General features: G+C 36.6%; 1 protein-coding gene across 1 annotated transcript; it reads right to left on the reverse strand.

Moving 5' to 3' along the window:
* Window positions 1–2,585: 2,585 nt before the first annotated feature.
* LOC141706667 (cytochrome P450 704C1-like) lies at window positions 2,586–3,452 on the reverse strand. Its single transcript, XM_074509451.1, has 3 exons — window positions 3,376–3,452; window positions 2,786–3,224; window positions 2,586–2,678 (listed from the first exon to the last, which is right to left on the reverse strand). Exons 1-3 carry the CDS (start codon window positions 3,450–3,452, stop codon window positions 2,586–2,588), a joined length of 609 nt encoding a protein of 202 aa, XP_074365552.1.
* Between the last annotated feature and the right edge of the window lie 12,716 nt (window positions 3,453–16,168).

Below are 16,168 nucleotides of genomic sequence, written 5' to 3' on the forward strand. Positions count from 1 at the left end.
ACATCCATCTCTATATTGAATCGGCCCAGAAATTCCACAGGGTCTGAGCTTCCGTGGAAACGGAGATCGCTAGTAGTGTTGCGATACCCGGCCGACAACTGTGCCTCTCTTATCGCCACCGAGAACGGGGAAGGGATTTCAGCTGTGGCCGCCTTCCAGAGGGTTAAGTAGCCTTTTTAGGTCTCCCACATTGAAGGTCCCCACACCTGGGATAATTTGCATTTGGGACTACGGACCTTGGGGTTGCGGTGGAGGTACCTCTACTTGGTTCCCACCTGGAGAGGCTTGCTGCTGGTTCATGTTCTGGGTATCTTTTGGTATCACAATCACTTCGGGGTTCCGACCTTGATTTCCCCCCTAATTTTCACCCTGACCTCGGCCGTGGCCTCGAGCCATCCCGCGATCATAATTTTCCACATCTCTGTGATCGTCATATTCAGCGTGGTTATCGCTATTCGCTCGATCATACCAGCGGGAATCAATGTGGCCACGGTAATTATCGCGACGATACCCATCTAAGTATCTACCTCGGCCTCCGCCTCTTCCCCTCCATTGGGGTCTTCTCCATCGGTCGCTTCCATATCCTCGACCATACCGGTTCAGCGATCTGCGGGGAGGAGCTCTCTCATGATCGCGATGCCGCTCCTGATTTTCCTAGGAATTCAGGGGCATACGTGTTGTATCATGGGGCGTCACATCTCTATGATCAGCTTCTTTTTGCCATTCAAGCAACAATATTCTTAAATCATCATCGCCTAAGCGGATCCCCAATCGATCTTTCAAAGCTGCGAAGCGCCGTCGCTGATTCTCCGGCATGGACTCCGCCTGTCGGCGTTCCTCAAAACTACGTCCAGACCGGTGCAGATGGGTGGCTCCCCGGTTATCCGTCCGCAGGATTTCTCGACCATCAGCATCTTCTTCCACTAGCTCGATGATTGGGGACGTGTCATTGGAATAGTCCAGGCGCCGTGGGGTTATCGACACACGCCCTCCTCCGGTGTGGCCGTGGCCGGCTGAGGCATCCTTGTTAGTCATAGGTGCTTTTCCAGGTGCATGAGTTGCACGGCTGCAGCGAAGGCCCCTCTTGGTCTTGCGCCCCTCCACTGTGCTCAACCTTGAATCGAAGCCGTTCAAAGCATCGCCCATGCGATACAGTTGTTCCAGCAAGTCGGCGTTGCTGATGAGCATAGGCGGCTATCCCCCAACGTCCGGAGTGGGACGATCAGTCATCAGCGAAACGTAAGGTTCATGTTCATAGCCGTGATCAGATTTTTCTTGAGAGCTTCCATCATAAAAACTTCCATCACGATATTGAGACATCCTTCCTCCTAGATGCAGATCTTGATTAGCCCCTCCTTCTAGCGCTAATTTGTTGACGGAGGAGTTTGGGAGCAACAAAGTCTGAGGTTCGTAGCCGAAAACAAGATCTCTGATGGCGGTTCTTCGTCGGAAATGTGAACAGTAATCGGTGAATTCGATGAACAGTATTCGTCGGAAAAGATGAACAGTGTTTGGTGGTGATGATTATTGGGGGCTAAGATTGCTTAGGGTTAGTGGTGGCTCCTTTGCGCTCTCGCTTCTGACCCCTTACAATTTGCCTACGTATCCCTATTTATAGGGAATCAAGCCCACGTAGTTTTTGGGGAACAAGAAACCTAACGGGCTTAGATTTCTTATCCCGAGGCCTAGTAGGAAACCCACTGGAAACCGTCTCCTACTAGCTTTAGGAATGTCCGCCGATGAGGCCCAACCACAAAGGCCCAAGGCTCGTCCGCGGCTTCGAGACTTCACGGATAAAGCATCTCCCTGGCCAAGGATAAACCTCTGCTACCAGATATTTCTCTAGTCCGTGGACGCAGGTATAGCCGTGGTTCACCCCAAATATTGGACGCATCCTTGTCCCCCAATAAGGAGCCCCTACCAGATTGCAGGACAAGTGATCCCAAGCTTTTGGGTGCAAAGTGCAGAATACTCCAAAATCTCCCAACGAGGACACCCGTTGACTACAGAGACAGAGCTCCCAAAGCACACACCAGATTTCACCCCGCATCCCCAATGAGGAAACTCATTGACTACAGGAGGAGGCCTTCAGTCCAGGCATACCCCTGGAGGTCTCTGACCATGGACACCACCATTCCTATAGATATGCTACAGGAAGGAGTTCTTCAACAGAGTACCTGCATCAAATAGGTTAGTAATAATAATCTCCATCTTCCTTGAATCTTCCACAGAGCCCATTCAAGTAATCATGTTGAAGTCCTATCTAAGCTATCTCTCTCACTTAGGGCGCGCCCTAAGACTCACCATATGAAGGAATTCAATCAAAGAATTCCTCCCCCTTTTTTCAGTAATTGGGCGCGCCTTCCTCACCATGTTTGAGGGCGCGCCTCCCATGCATGGACAACTGCAACTTGTCCATCAACCATTGTCACCATAGGGCGCGTCCTGATTATGTATTGGACGCGTCCTCTTCCCTTTTATGAAAAAATGACCTTATCTGTTCCTCAATTTTAGACGTTCCTTTTTCAATTTTTCCTTTTTTATCAATCTAACACCTGAATATTGTTTATACCAATCTTTGGGCATCACATAGCTTTTGATGATCCTTCCAAGCTTCCTAAATCTACTCCAAACCCAACTTTGAATATTGAATCTGAAGTAAATTTCATTAACAAACTCTGCAAAAAATCACTAAATAATTTAGAAGTGCGCAAAATTTTTATATGACAGAATATAATATTTAAATTTGTATGGAGTCCCCTAATCTACGAGTTTGTCTGCTTACATGTACATCAAAGGTTTTGTTTGCAGTCGAAAATTCAGAAACTGTGCTAACTACATAAGCTGCCTTTTTTCTGAATACATTACAGCTGAAGTCTCTCAATACCCTTGTTGAGAACTCATGACTTGCAAGTTTTCTTTGTTGGCGCCACTTGGCACCAATGACAGAGAAGATCCCCTGGCCGAGCAGTTCTGCTTCTATATCATGATTAAGCTGACCTTTCGGGTAATTTTCGAAATTGGTTTTTAGTATGTGTTCAATGACTCGAACATCTGTAGTGTATATTTCCGAGTGATTTGCAACAAGAAGGCGGAAAGTACCATGTCGTTTAACAACTTCACCTAGGTAGTCATGCAGCCTGTCCCAGTGGAATGCCAACCCGTATATGGTTCCAGCCACTGGGTAGTATTCCTTACTACTGATTGATTTTCCGGAAAATATTCTGACTCCAAGGACTAAGCAGGCTATGAGAAGTAGTAGTAAGAGTTGGTACAAAGGATAAGATGGATAGAAAATCCATAATGTTTTGTAGAAGTCTTGATAATATCATCCTAGTTAGCAGCATCAATTTATAGTACAAAATATCCCAGTACATTAGATTCTCTTGGACCAACATGCATTGCAACGTAGTGATTAGACGACTTGCATTATGAATCAGTTTCACAGCCATCGGCATTTCATTTTTATATGGAACGGCGTCTGAAAACTTTATTTCACAGTTGACAATGGATATCAATTATTAATGGTTCAATGATCGAAGTGACGAGGGCTGCTTGGTTCCTCAAATTGATGTATAAAATAAAAACTTCGTTCCTATACCAACCTTCGGGGAGACATGGGCGGCTCCGTGGATCGTATTTAAATTTTTGTAGTGAATCAATTCTAAAAAAAATTGTACGTTATCGAATCATTGCATATGAATTTTGCACGGAATTTTATCACAGATCTGAAGGGCAGCCAGAATCCATAATTTCAGGAATTTCCATATGCGCAAACACAAGAATATTCAGGAACTTGGTTTAGTAAATTAAAAATGTAATTTGCTACGACAAAAAAAAGAAAAAGAAAATATAATATAATATGCCAGTGGCAACTACTTAACCATGATCCATAAATAAATAAATACTAACTTAAAACCCGTGCGATGCACGGACTGCACAGATTTTTTTTAATATTACATAATTTTAAAAATAAATACTTAAATTCAATTCTTAATTTTGTTTATTTAAAATTCTTAATACTTCAGATCTCTAATCTTCATATCTTCACTTTTACTTATCGATATCTCTGAGTTCTTTAGTGACATATTGACTTTTCGATAATTCAGAGTTCTCTAGTCAAATTTGACTTGTCGATAACTCACAGTTCTCTAGTGAACTTTGGCTTATCGATATCTCCAATCTTCATGTCTTCAATTTGGTTCGTCGATATTTCTGCGTTCTCTAGTAACTTTTCTGAGTTCTCTATAAGTCATTTGGAGTTCTCGAGTGACTTCTCTATAACACTAAATATGTGACTTGTAGAGAACTTGACTTGAAATATTTTTCTCAAAACAGATTTATTCAACTCCAAGCTTCTTTATAATTCTTTATAATTCTTCTGAGGGATGATCTTCTTGTTCTTCTTTCAGATAGAATTCTTAGGCTTGACACAGTTTAGAGAAAAAGACTCCAGTCTGCTCCTGTCTTTAAATGTTACAAGTACAAAATGCAAACTAAGATTACAATATAACTTATTTAGGGTTGTCAATTTGACTTAGTCTTGTTAAAATACATGCATGTCTTGCACAACACATTATCTTTACTATTTTTTAACTAAAGCAGTTTCTCTCATTATCACAAATTTACCAAACTTTTAATATTTCGTCTATTTTTTCCTATTTTGTTTATGTAATTTGTTAGGTCCCAATGTGTTTGTAGAAGAGGGGTTGAATACAAACAGTACCGAATAATCGAATTAAATGCGGAATAAAAAAAATGTGAAATAAAATTCAAGTTAAATAAAAATATTATTAAACTTGAAAGGTGTTACAACAACTGTATCGATTACAAGGAATTAATCTCAAATTAATTATCACAAATCTAGAATAAATTCTACATGAACTTTTTCTATTTTTGTAATAAAAAGATTCAAATGCTAAACGCAATTTGAGATTAAGTTCTAGGGATTTTGATCCGCTAGATTGTTACACAAGAACAAGATAAATAATTCTAGTGGTTTGGATTTAACTTTACAAACTAGAAATGTGATTTTGAATTAAGCAGATGAAAAATGGAATGTTTCAGAGGCGGCTGCTTTTGCTTTCTGTGTTCTTGTTTTGTGTTCTGTGTTGGATAATGTGAATGAATGCTTCTGCTTCTTTTAATCAATTCAGCCGAATAAAATGAACTGGAATGACAATCCCATAGCTGGTAGGACTTTCGGTGAGACTATCCTTTGAACTAGCAAGACAATCTCAACAGCTAGCAAGACTTTCGGTATGACAATCAAATGAACTAGCAAGGCTATCAGAATGAACTAGCAAGACAATCCTCCTCCCAGTGTAACTTTCGGTGAGACTATTGAAAATGGCCTGGCATGACAATCGGTATGACAATCTTGATTGTCATGCTAGTTCATTTTCAATTGTCTTGCTGATTTAATGCAGATTTTAATCCAATTAAAATTTTGAAAAACCTTAATATTAATTCAGAATTAATTAATCAATTAATTCAATTAATCAATAAATTAATCTTTGCACATATAATTTATTTTCTTAATTAAATTATATGACTTAATTAATTAATAGAGAATTAATACTAATCTTGAGCAGCAACCATTCTTCTGAAAATCTTCTGAAAATCACTGTCAATTATGAATCAATTCCACCACTTCAATGTTGACACTCGATGTACAGTCTGGTTCATGAGTGCCTAACTTCCGTGACGTTTCTTCATGTCTTGACTTTGATACTTTGATTTTCTTCAGATTAAATCCTTGTAATTATCTGATACCCTGACGAGATCTCTGTCACTTGATTAAATCCACAATCTTGATTTGCATCACTGAGGCTTGAACAATTTCTTGAACTTCTTCCAGTGAATGAACTCTTCAAGTCTGTAGATGAACGTTGTTTCTGAATCCTCTGACAGATGTTACTTGGCGAGATCTCTCTGACGGTCGATCCACTATTTACTTATTACATTCTTATTTGAGTTGAGTTGAATCCTCGAATATACAAATAGGCTATGACATATGACTTACAATCTCCCCCTATTTGTTTGTTAGACAATAACACACAAATACCTAGAGGATAACTCAACTAACAAATAAGAAAAATATATAAACAGAAATGCAAAGTAAATAGTAGAAAAGTTCTGGATGCTATTTAACAAGTTCCAGATTCCAAGTAGATGTTCCTCTAGACTGAACATATCTTCAAGTAGTTTCATCTTCTTTTGTACAACCACATTTCGTGTTGAGAAGCGCATATCTCTCTTGCTTCTCCCCCTATGAGAATCAACTGATTAAAGAAGATCACCTTCATTTACCACCTCTCCCGTACAATAGGATCCGCAGATAAAAACCAATGGTACTCCCCTAACAGCTTCTTCCCTTACTAGAAAATCACCTTGTGTTTACCACCTCTCCCGTACAATAGGATCCGTAGTTACAAACAACAATGGTGTGGTGTAGTGTACATGTAGTTTACCTTTTTCTTACTCCCTGCAATTTCTCCCCCTTAGTTGAGGAATCCTCCAAACTATTACTTAAGCTTTTATCTCCCCCTTAAAGAAGGAATGTATGCCGTCGTCTGAAGGAGTTCTCATATTTCACTTGGTTGGAAAAGAAATAACAAGTAGTTTCTCTTTCTTCCTCACTGTGAGTGTGTGATTCTATTTAGTGTACCTCACATGTGTTTCACTCTTCTCTCCACTCATGTTTACACTCATTCTCACAAGTGTATCACTCCTCTCATAGCTCCAAAAATCAGCTGTACCTGCAAGGAAAATCACCTTAGCCATCCTTAAGGAGGTCACAGCTGGTGCAATGGGAGTTCACAAATCCCCATCCTTGTTAAACTCGTCAGATGAATCTGAGTCATAATCTACAAGTTGCTAGTTTCCCTTTTAGGGTTCCAGATTTGAATTCTGGGAAGGTAAATAATGATCCAACGAATTTAGCATAAAGATCAAAGTTCCCTTCTAATGTCTGTGAAGACATTTCCTTGTGACTCATCAGGTAATATCTGAATCATTGTCAACAAGTTGCTGATCTGCACCTATGTCAGATCCACTATCCGCAGATGCATCCAGGGGATTTAAGCCTGGGGAGGTAGACACTGACCACTGACATATGGCTTTTGGATCAGTATCCTCTCCTAACACCTGTAAAGGCAATTGGTCCACTAACGAACCTTGAACAATCGAATCTGACCTTAAAATGGTCAAAACTCTTGTTTTCGTCAACTCATCCTTTGTGTGTGTAACCTCTCCTTATGCATCAAGAATTGTTTATGTTTCAAGTGGTGACACTACATCGGATACCTTGGCCGATAGGCAAATTCAATAGACGCACCCTGTTGAGAGAATGAATCTAGTAACTGTTTTTGTGCCTTTTCAGCCATTACATCTTTTTGAAAAGATGTATGGGGGCTAGCAGTTGTCTCGGTTTAAATACTACTCATCTATGTAGGAGACAGAGCTACTGGGTTGACTACAGAACCTTCCTTATGTGGTGCACTAAGGCACTATCTCCCTCACGCTCATTCATACTACATTTAGTGGTAAGAGAGTGTTGGTTGGTTCTATTTCTGTGTTTGTCTTTACAGTCTGGGATAGACGTTGTGGGTTTTCAACCTCATGACTGTCAATGAAAGAAAGCCATTGGAGACTGAACCTGTATCACAGAATATATGGTAATAGAGAGAAAATGATTTACAATAGTGATTTCAAAAGATTTTACATGACATAAGAAATCACTAATGTATAAAGAAGTTTGAGTTCAATGATAGCATTATCAATATATCACTGCACATATAAAACAATATGATTGTGCCTAGTGATAAGAGAGTTATAAATATGATGACTCTACTAGTTCATATAAAATTATAACTTCTGTTAGAGTGCCATACCATGTCCTTGACGATTGCTTGAGTAGTACACTAGTTCATACCAACCTGAAGTGAGACTGTGAAGAAGAGATTGCATAGTCCAATAGATCTGCAGCTGTAAAGTCCATGAACTGTGGTGCACTGACTTCCTCTTGTGACTCACCAACCAGGAGTACACTTGTACACATCTTACTAGAGTCCAATTCCAAGTGTAATGTGCAGCAGGTGCTTGATATGTCGTAATATTCTCAAGCCTCGTCACTGGTGCTATATGTTAGATACTGCTTCCTGATAATAACCTAGCACAATATACAAAATTTCACTGATAACATATCCAGCTTGCAAACAACCATATCCCTCAGATAAACCTTTGCTGTTATCTCCAAATGTAACCATGGGGCCAGCTTTCTCAACCACATTTGATAGCAGGGCTCTATCTCCGGTCATATGTCTTGATGATCCACTGTCAAGAATCCACACTGCCGGTTATACCTGTTTAATGCCCTGCACTACAAATGGATTAGACCTTCTTCGGAACCCAAACTTGGTTGGGCCCGGCATACTTGTAGAATCGTCCTTTGTCAGGCAAAACAACATTTTTAACTTTAATGGTCTCAACTTTCTCAATGACTGAACATTTGACCTTGTAAACAGCTTTAACAAATTTCTGTTTAAGCTTAGGCACAAATGTCTCCTTTCTAGCCTTAGAAGGACTAGCAGTCTTAGACCTATCATGCTTCTTGTTATTCACATGCTGACGAGGAGTAGTCTTATCATTAGAAACATGCTTACCATTAAAATAAGCATACATCATATTAAAAGCACAAGACATACAATTAGAAACACCACATGCTTTATGAGAGATATTAATAACAGGCAATTTATGCATGGTAGACATGGCATTTTTGTTATCCAACTCATGTGTGTCTGAGTTAGTCTCAGTTGCTTTCACAACTTTGACTGGAACTTTCGACACACTCGACTTGGAAACAACCTTCTCATTAGCAAGATCTTCAGCACGTATTTCTTCTTGAATAACAGAAGAGGTCGCATCAAATGGTTCAGCAATTGATGGTTTATAGAGGGGTTCATCAACACCCTTAAGCACATGTGGTACTTCCCTCCCTTTAGCACAAACACGAGGAGGGGAGTTTATGCCTAATTCTCCAATAGCAACATTGTAATCATAACCTATTCCAGATGTTTGATTAACAGATTGCTTACTGTAGAACTCTTTAGCCTTCGAACAAGAATTGAAGTAGGCTCTAACCTTAGTCTCAAGACCGGTGATCTTGTCTTTGAGAATAGTTTCGAGTTTTCTATAACAGTCAACTCTATTCTCTAGAAAAGATACTTGTTCTTTTAATTTGTCTTGATTAATGTGCACAAGTCTTAATTCATTGACCTCTTTCTCAAGGTCTGTGATCTGTAAACTTAACAGTTCATTATCACGACGTGCACAATCTAAGTTACCTCTTAGATGATAAACCATTTCAGCATCAGAAAGTTTTACCTCTATTCTTGATGATGAAGCTTTTCCATCAATAACCATAAGAGGAAGGTTTCCTTCATCTTCATCTTCACTGTCAGTATCATCCCAGCTTCTTCCCTTTTCCAGATAAGCCCTTTCAGAGTTCTTTCTTACTAGCTTTGGCTTCCTACATTCTGTGGCAAAGTGTCCCAACTCATTACAATTATAGCATCTAATGGTGCTCCGATCAACCATCCCTGTTTTGTATCCACCACTGCTGGTGTTAGAGGATGAAGATCCACCTTTCTGGAATTTGTTGTAGTTGGACTTGTACTTAAGCTTGGGATTCCTCTTGAATCTGACATGGGAGAATCTCCTGACAATTTGGGCCATTGACTCGTCTTCCAATTGCTCCAGCTCTTCCAAGGAATAAAAATCATCACTTGATTGATTTGTAGTAGGAGGATCATATTCTGCTACTAACATATTTTCCTCAGCCTTGGAACACTGTAGCATTCTCTCCAATTGTTGAGATTGCTGTTGTTGTTGACCTTCAGCTACAAGTGCAGTAGATGTGTTGACCATTCTATCCTTCTCGTAGACTTCCTTCTGTTGAATCTACTCCAACTCATAGGTTTTTAACACTCCATAGAGCCTGTCCAAAGAAATCTCACTCAGATCTCTAGCTTCTCTAATGACAGTGATTCTATGTTCAAGATGAGTTGGTAGTGTTAAAAGGAACTTTTTGTTGACCTCCCTGATTGAATAATATTTCCCATTTATGTTCAGGTTGTTGATCAACGCATTATACCTCTCAAACACTTCAGTAATTCCTTCTCCAGGATTTGATTTAAAATATTCATACTCAGAGGTTAGGATCTCCAACTTGTTCTCCCTATCTTCCTCTGTGCCTTCATTAATCACCTCAATAGTTTCCCACATGTGTTTGGAATTTTTACAGTTCATCACATGTCTGTTCATCAAGGGATCAAGGGAATCAATTAATATTAATTGAAGGCTGGCATCCAAGGAGGCTTCTTCCTTCTCAGCAGGAGTAAAATTTTCAGGCTCTTTTGGATAGGTTCTAGCTATGGTAATCACAACATCATCTACTATCACCTCTGGTTCAATAACCATCGGAGTTTTTAGACCCTTCTTTAACAAGTTCAGATATTTGGGATTTGCAACTTGTAAAAATAATAGCATCTTCTTCTTCCACATAATATAATTTTCTTTATCAAATAGTGGAATTTTAACGGTTCCAACTTTTTGTGAAGTCATTATGAATTTTTGAATAAATAAAAATTCAAGGAGTTGAAAAATCACAAAAGTCTAGGATCTTGATTTGTTCGTTAATCAGAAGGCTCTGATACCAATTGTTAGGTCCCAATGTGTTTGTAGAAGGGGGGTTGAATACAAACAGTACCGAATAATCGAATTAAATGCGGAATAAAAAAAATGTGAAACAAAATTCAAGTTAAATAAAAATATTATTAAACTTGAAAGGTGTTACAACAACTGTATCGATTACAAGGAATTAATCTCAAATTAATTATCACAAATCTAGAATAAATTCGACATGAACTTTTTCTATTTTTGTAATAAAAAGATTCAAATGCTAAACGCAATTTGAGATTAAGTTCTAGGGATTTTGATCCGCTAGATTGTTACACAAGAACAAGATAAATAATTCTAGTGGTTTGGATTTAACTTTACAAACTAGAAATATGATCTTGAATTAAGCAGATGAAAAATGGAATGTTTCAGAGGCGGCTGCTTTTGCTTTCCGTGTTCTTGTTTTGTGTTCTGTGTTGGATAATGTGAATGAATGCTTCTGCTTCTTTTAATCAATTCAGCCGAATGAAATGAACTGGAATGACAATCCCATAGCTGGTAGGACTTTCGGTGAGACTATCCTTTGAACTAGCAAGACAATCTCAACAGCTAGCAAGACTTTCGGTATGACAATCAAATGAACTAGCAAGACTATCAGAATGAACTAGCAAGACAATCCTCCTCCCAGTGTAACTTTCGGTGAGACTATTGAAAATGGCCTGGCATGACAATCGGTATGACAATCCTGATTGTCATGCTAGTTCATTTTCAATTGTCTTGCTGATTTAATGCAGATTTTAATCCAATTAAAATTCTGAAAAACCTTAATATTAATTCAGAATTAATTAATCAATTAATTCAATTAATCAATAAATTAATCTTTGCAGATATAATTTATTTTCTTAATTAAATTATATGACTTAATTAATTAATAGAGAATTAATACTAATCTTGCGCAGCAACCATTCTTCTGAAAATCTTCTGAAAATCACTGTCAATTATGAATCAATTCCACCACTTCAATGTTGACACTCGATGTACTGTCTGGTTCATGAGTGCCTAACTTCCGTGACGTTTCTTCATGTCTTGACTTTGACACTTTGATTTTCTTCAGATTAAATCCTTGTAATTATCTGATACCCTGACGAGATCTCTGTCACTTGATTAAATCCACAATCTTGATTTGCATCACTGAGGCTTGAACAATTTCTTGAACTTCTTCCAGTGAATTAACTCTTCAAGTCTGTAGATGAACGTTGTTTCTGAATCCTCTGACAGATGTTACTTGGCGAGATCTCTCTGACGGTCGATCCACTATTTACTTATTACATTCTTATTTGAGTTGAGTTGAATCCTCGAATATACAAATAGGCTATGACATATGACTTACATAATTGAATTGTAAGATAATATTTACTTTAAAAATATTTGTCTTTAGTTAATACTAAAAATTATATAAAAAAAATATTTTTTAATATGGACCCGTAAAAAATAAATAATAATTAAATAAAATAAATAATTAAGTAGCTGAAAGAGATAATTTATTAGTTACTAGTGATTATAATATTATTATCCTATTTTATTAAATAAACTTGCCTGTGATATTTAGAAAAGTTATTTTAATTGAGTGAAATAAAAAAGGTAACGTGTTATAGTTGGAAACGATTTTTTTTCTATTATAATTCTATTACTAAGGGTGTGATATTTAAAGAAGTTATTTTAATTAAGAGAAATAAAAAAGGTAAGGTGTTATAGTTGAAAACGATTTATATTTCTTTTTCTATTATAAGTCTATTACTAAGGCTAATAAAACTTTTAAGAAAAATAAGGGTAATTCAGTAAATTCAGCGTGTACCCAAAAACAGGTACCATGCCAAAACTTTCAATGTTTCATCTTTTATATAATAGTAATAGATATATATATATAAAGACTTATGGTCAAATAAAAATCAATCTTAAAATAAATACTAGAAATCATTTATATTTACAATCAATGTGTTCGCTGAACGACCACAACCTCTTCCCCCACTATCCAATCTTCATCTTCGTTAAAATCCACTCACTCACCTCCTTCCGATCAATTTATCAAAAGATATCTAGTCGAAACATTTTCTCCATCATTCTTCTTCTTAATATATTAATTTTAACCCCTAGTTGCAGTAAATCATCAGTAGCTTATCCGGCCAACAAGAATAACGATTTTATATATCTTTGTAAAAAATATATTTTTGTATGTATATGTCTCATATATACTACTTCGTGATTTTCATAAGGCAAGTTGGTGATTTGTGTGATATAAATCAGTAATTGTCGTCACACGATTTAGTGATTGAAGTGTAAATCTGATGATTTATTTCATATTAATTGATATCTATATTGATATATCATGTTCAAATTACAAACATGGCAATTTTTTTTGAAAAGGATGGTTACCTCTGATTATTAATGATTTTATATTTCTTTCACTTATATCTCCCCCTATCGAACAGTATTCGTTTAAAACCATATCCACCAGTACTCTTGCCTTGCACATTCAACTCCGATCATCTTCATCATTTCATGTTATACAAATTTATGTAATACAAACAATAATTAAAAGTTAAATTTGATAATTTTTGAATATAAGCAAATTGAAGGTGTGAAGAAAATAGAAAATTGCGTAAGTAGATCAGAGATAAGGTGATAAGAGATGGCGGCAATAATTTGAGAGGGTGATTGGCTGATTCTAATGGAAGATGGAGAAGGTGATACTGATGATTTAACGTATTTGGCGCAAGTGGGTTTGGCATTAAGTCAGGTTAGGCTTTATTTGATTAGGCTAGTTTCTATTTTTATTATAAAGTAGTTTTTATTTGTCAGACCCCTATATATATAGGATCCTGATCAAATAAAAACATACTTAAAGTAAAAATTAGAAACCAACACACGTATCAGCAGCCAATCCAATATGCCAAATATTTAATCAGTATTTTAATATCTACGTTTCTTTTCTACATCATGTTATCACCACCATGTCTAATCTAAACTGAAATCATTATTTTATATTACTCATCAGTCATCACCGCCGTATCGGATCTAAAATGAAATCACTATTTTATTCAACACAAATACTGAAATACCAGTTTAAGATGAAATTAATCAGTTGTCTTACACAAATCACTAATATGTACTTTAAAAATTATCGAGTTATATTGTAAAAATTTCTAAAACTTGATACTGAGTTATTATATGTTATACGCAACCATTATACCACTACCGCCTATCTCACTGTCACCATCATCGTCACCTCCAATCAGTTCACCATGATCACCATTCGATAGCCATAATTTCAAATATAAATTACTAAAAATAACGATTAATACAGTAATTACTACGTTAAGAGAGAGGTGGGGGAGAGAGAGAGGTGGGGAAGAGAGAGATAATAAAAAAAGAAAAGTTAAGAGATGATTTAGGAGGAAGACAAATAAAATGGATGGGAACTGGTGGGGGTGGTAGTGGAGAAAGGGGGTGATGGTGGTGGCAGGGTTGATAACAGTATTGACGTGATGGGGTTGGCAGTTGGTTGATAGATTTAAGGGTGAGTTTTGGATTTGGGGATAATACATATATATATATATATAAGCAAATGTTCAAATGAGACCATCTCTTAAAATTAGAATTTAGACCCTATCTCAGCCACTCAATCTTTCTAACGAACTTTTAATCTAGATCACAGATTTTTTACCTGACCTCTGACTTTTGTACGTACAAATATATGTATCTATATTTTCCTTATTTACCAATAAAACATCTGCCCATTTTTTCTCGATCGAACTTTTCAGTGAACCATTTCTCTCTTCTTTCTGTACATCTCTCATTTCACTCTCTTATTCTTACTCATAAATCTCTCTGCTTCTTATCTTCTTCTTTAAATTTAACATATGGATCTCCTATTTCATTTTATAATACTAGTCCAGGAACACAACCTAAAGTGAAAGATATGGTTCAAAAATTAAATCTGATCTGGAGTAAGACTCATAAGTCATGATTTTTGTTTACGAGCGACGAACAGATGTACGGGAAGTTGTCGAATATGTGAAAGATGAAGGCATTAAAAGATCATGTGGTGATCGAAACTTATGATTTATTGGTGGTTGGTGATTTAGTTCGGGGATATGATGATTTTAAATTTCTAAATGTATATAGGTGAAATATTTAGGTGACATGCCTTGAAAGATTCTAGTGATTTGTGTTAGTTTGTAGGTGATTTGTGTAAAAGTTTGATGCTTTGTGTTAGTTTTTAGGTGATTTGTGTTAAAATCTGGTGCGTTTGTGTGGTGCTTTGTGTTTAATTTTTAGTGTTTTACCTTGAAATTCGGTGCTTTGTGTTAATATTTTGTACTTTTTTGAGGTTCTTTGTGTTAGTTTTTAGCTTCTTTGTATTAATATTCGGTACTTTTATAAGGTGCTTTATGTTAAAATTTGGTACTTTTGTGAGGTGCTTTGTGTTAAATTTTTAGTGCGTTATGTTGAACTTTTAGTACTATTGAGATTTCAATGGTTGCAGGAGGTTATGGTTACCAAAAAATAATGGTTGCTGATAAAATATTTAAGACTGTGATTGTAATACCCCCAAATCCAGGGTTGGGGATCCGGGTTGTCATGAGCTCCATCTCTATTCATAACACTTAATTTTAATAAACAGCCAACTACTGCATACTGTGACCTCACAAATCACACACACACACACCATAAGTTATAGTCTCAGAGATGAAATCCGAAAATAATACAAGTCATATTATCCACAATTATAAGTTATTACACCTCAAATGGATTTCTGAATAAATTTACATGTTCCTTGACATTATAACAATTTATATATATACATAAGTCTGGTTATCAAATTGAAAGCCTAGCCTATTGGTAGCTACTACCTCATCCATAACGGCATCAACGCCTACAAGAAGCTGCAAAACATTTTCAATCTGTTCGCGAATTGGGAGCTTGGTCATGTTCATCTTGCCTAACTGTTGTTGTTTGATGAAGAAATGAAACAAGAGTGAGCAAAACAGCTCACAAAAATAATAGGTAGTTTAATCAATAATACAAGTATCTGAATCGATAACTTCCTAAAAATCTCTATCACGTGTAAGATAATTACTTACCTGATATAAGCTTTAAAAGATGAGATTACAAAATACTCCAATATACCTATACTCTTTTTGAAAACTACTTGAACTACCACTGTTCAAAGTATAATAAGTTTTCAAAACTTCATCATATAGAAGGAACTGTAAGATAAAACTTGTATGGAATCAATCTTTGAAATATTATTTAAAAGAAATAAAGTTACGAGATACTTCATTAAGTCCTGATACACACACACACACACACACATATATATATATAATATACATATATATATATATATCTCATACACTCCTTGAAAACCTATGTTATGAAAAGTATAAACAGAATTGTAATACCCAATGATTTTGGAAAGAAGAAA

The sequence above is a fragment of the Apium graveolens genome, chromosome 1 (genome assembly GCF_009905375.1).
Source record: "Apium graveolens cultivar Ventura chromosome 1, ASM990537v1, whole genome shotgun sequence".
In the NCBI taxonomy this organism is placed as follows: Eukaryota; Viridiplantae; Streptophyta; class Magnoliopsida; order Apiales; family Apiaceae; genus Apium; species Apium graveolens.

Excerpts from the sequence above, each read along its gene's own strand:
- LOC141706667 (XM_074509451.1), bottom strand. The coding sequence starts at position 3,452 with ATGGCTGTGAAACTGATTCATAATGCAAGTCGTCTAATCACTACGTTG. Across the intron at positions 3,225-3,375 it reads TTGGTCCAAGAGAATCTAAT|AATATTTTCCGGAAAATCAA; the intron begins GTACTGGGATAT and ends CCTTGGAGTCAG. Across the intron at positions 2,679-2,785 it reads ACAAAACCTTTGATGTACAT|AGTTTGTTAATGAAATTTAC; the intron begins GTAAGCAGACAA and ends GATTTTTTGCAG.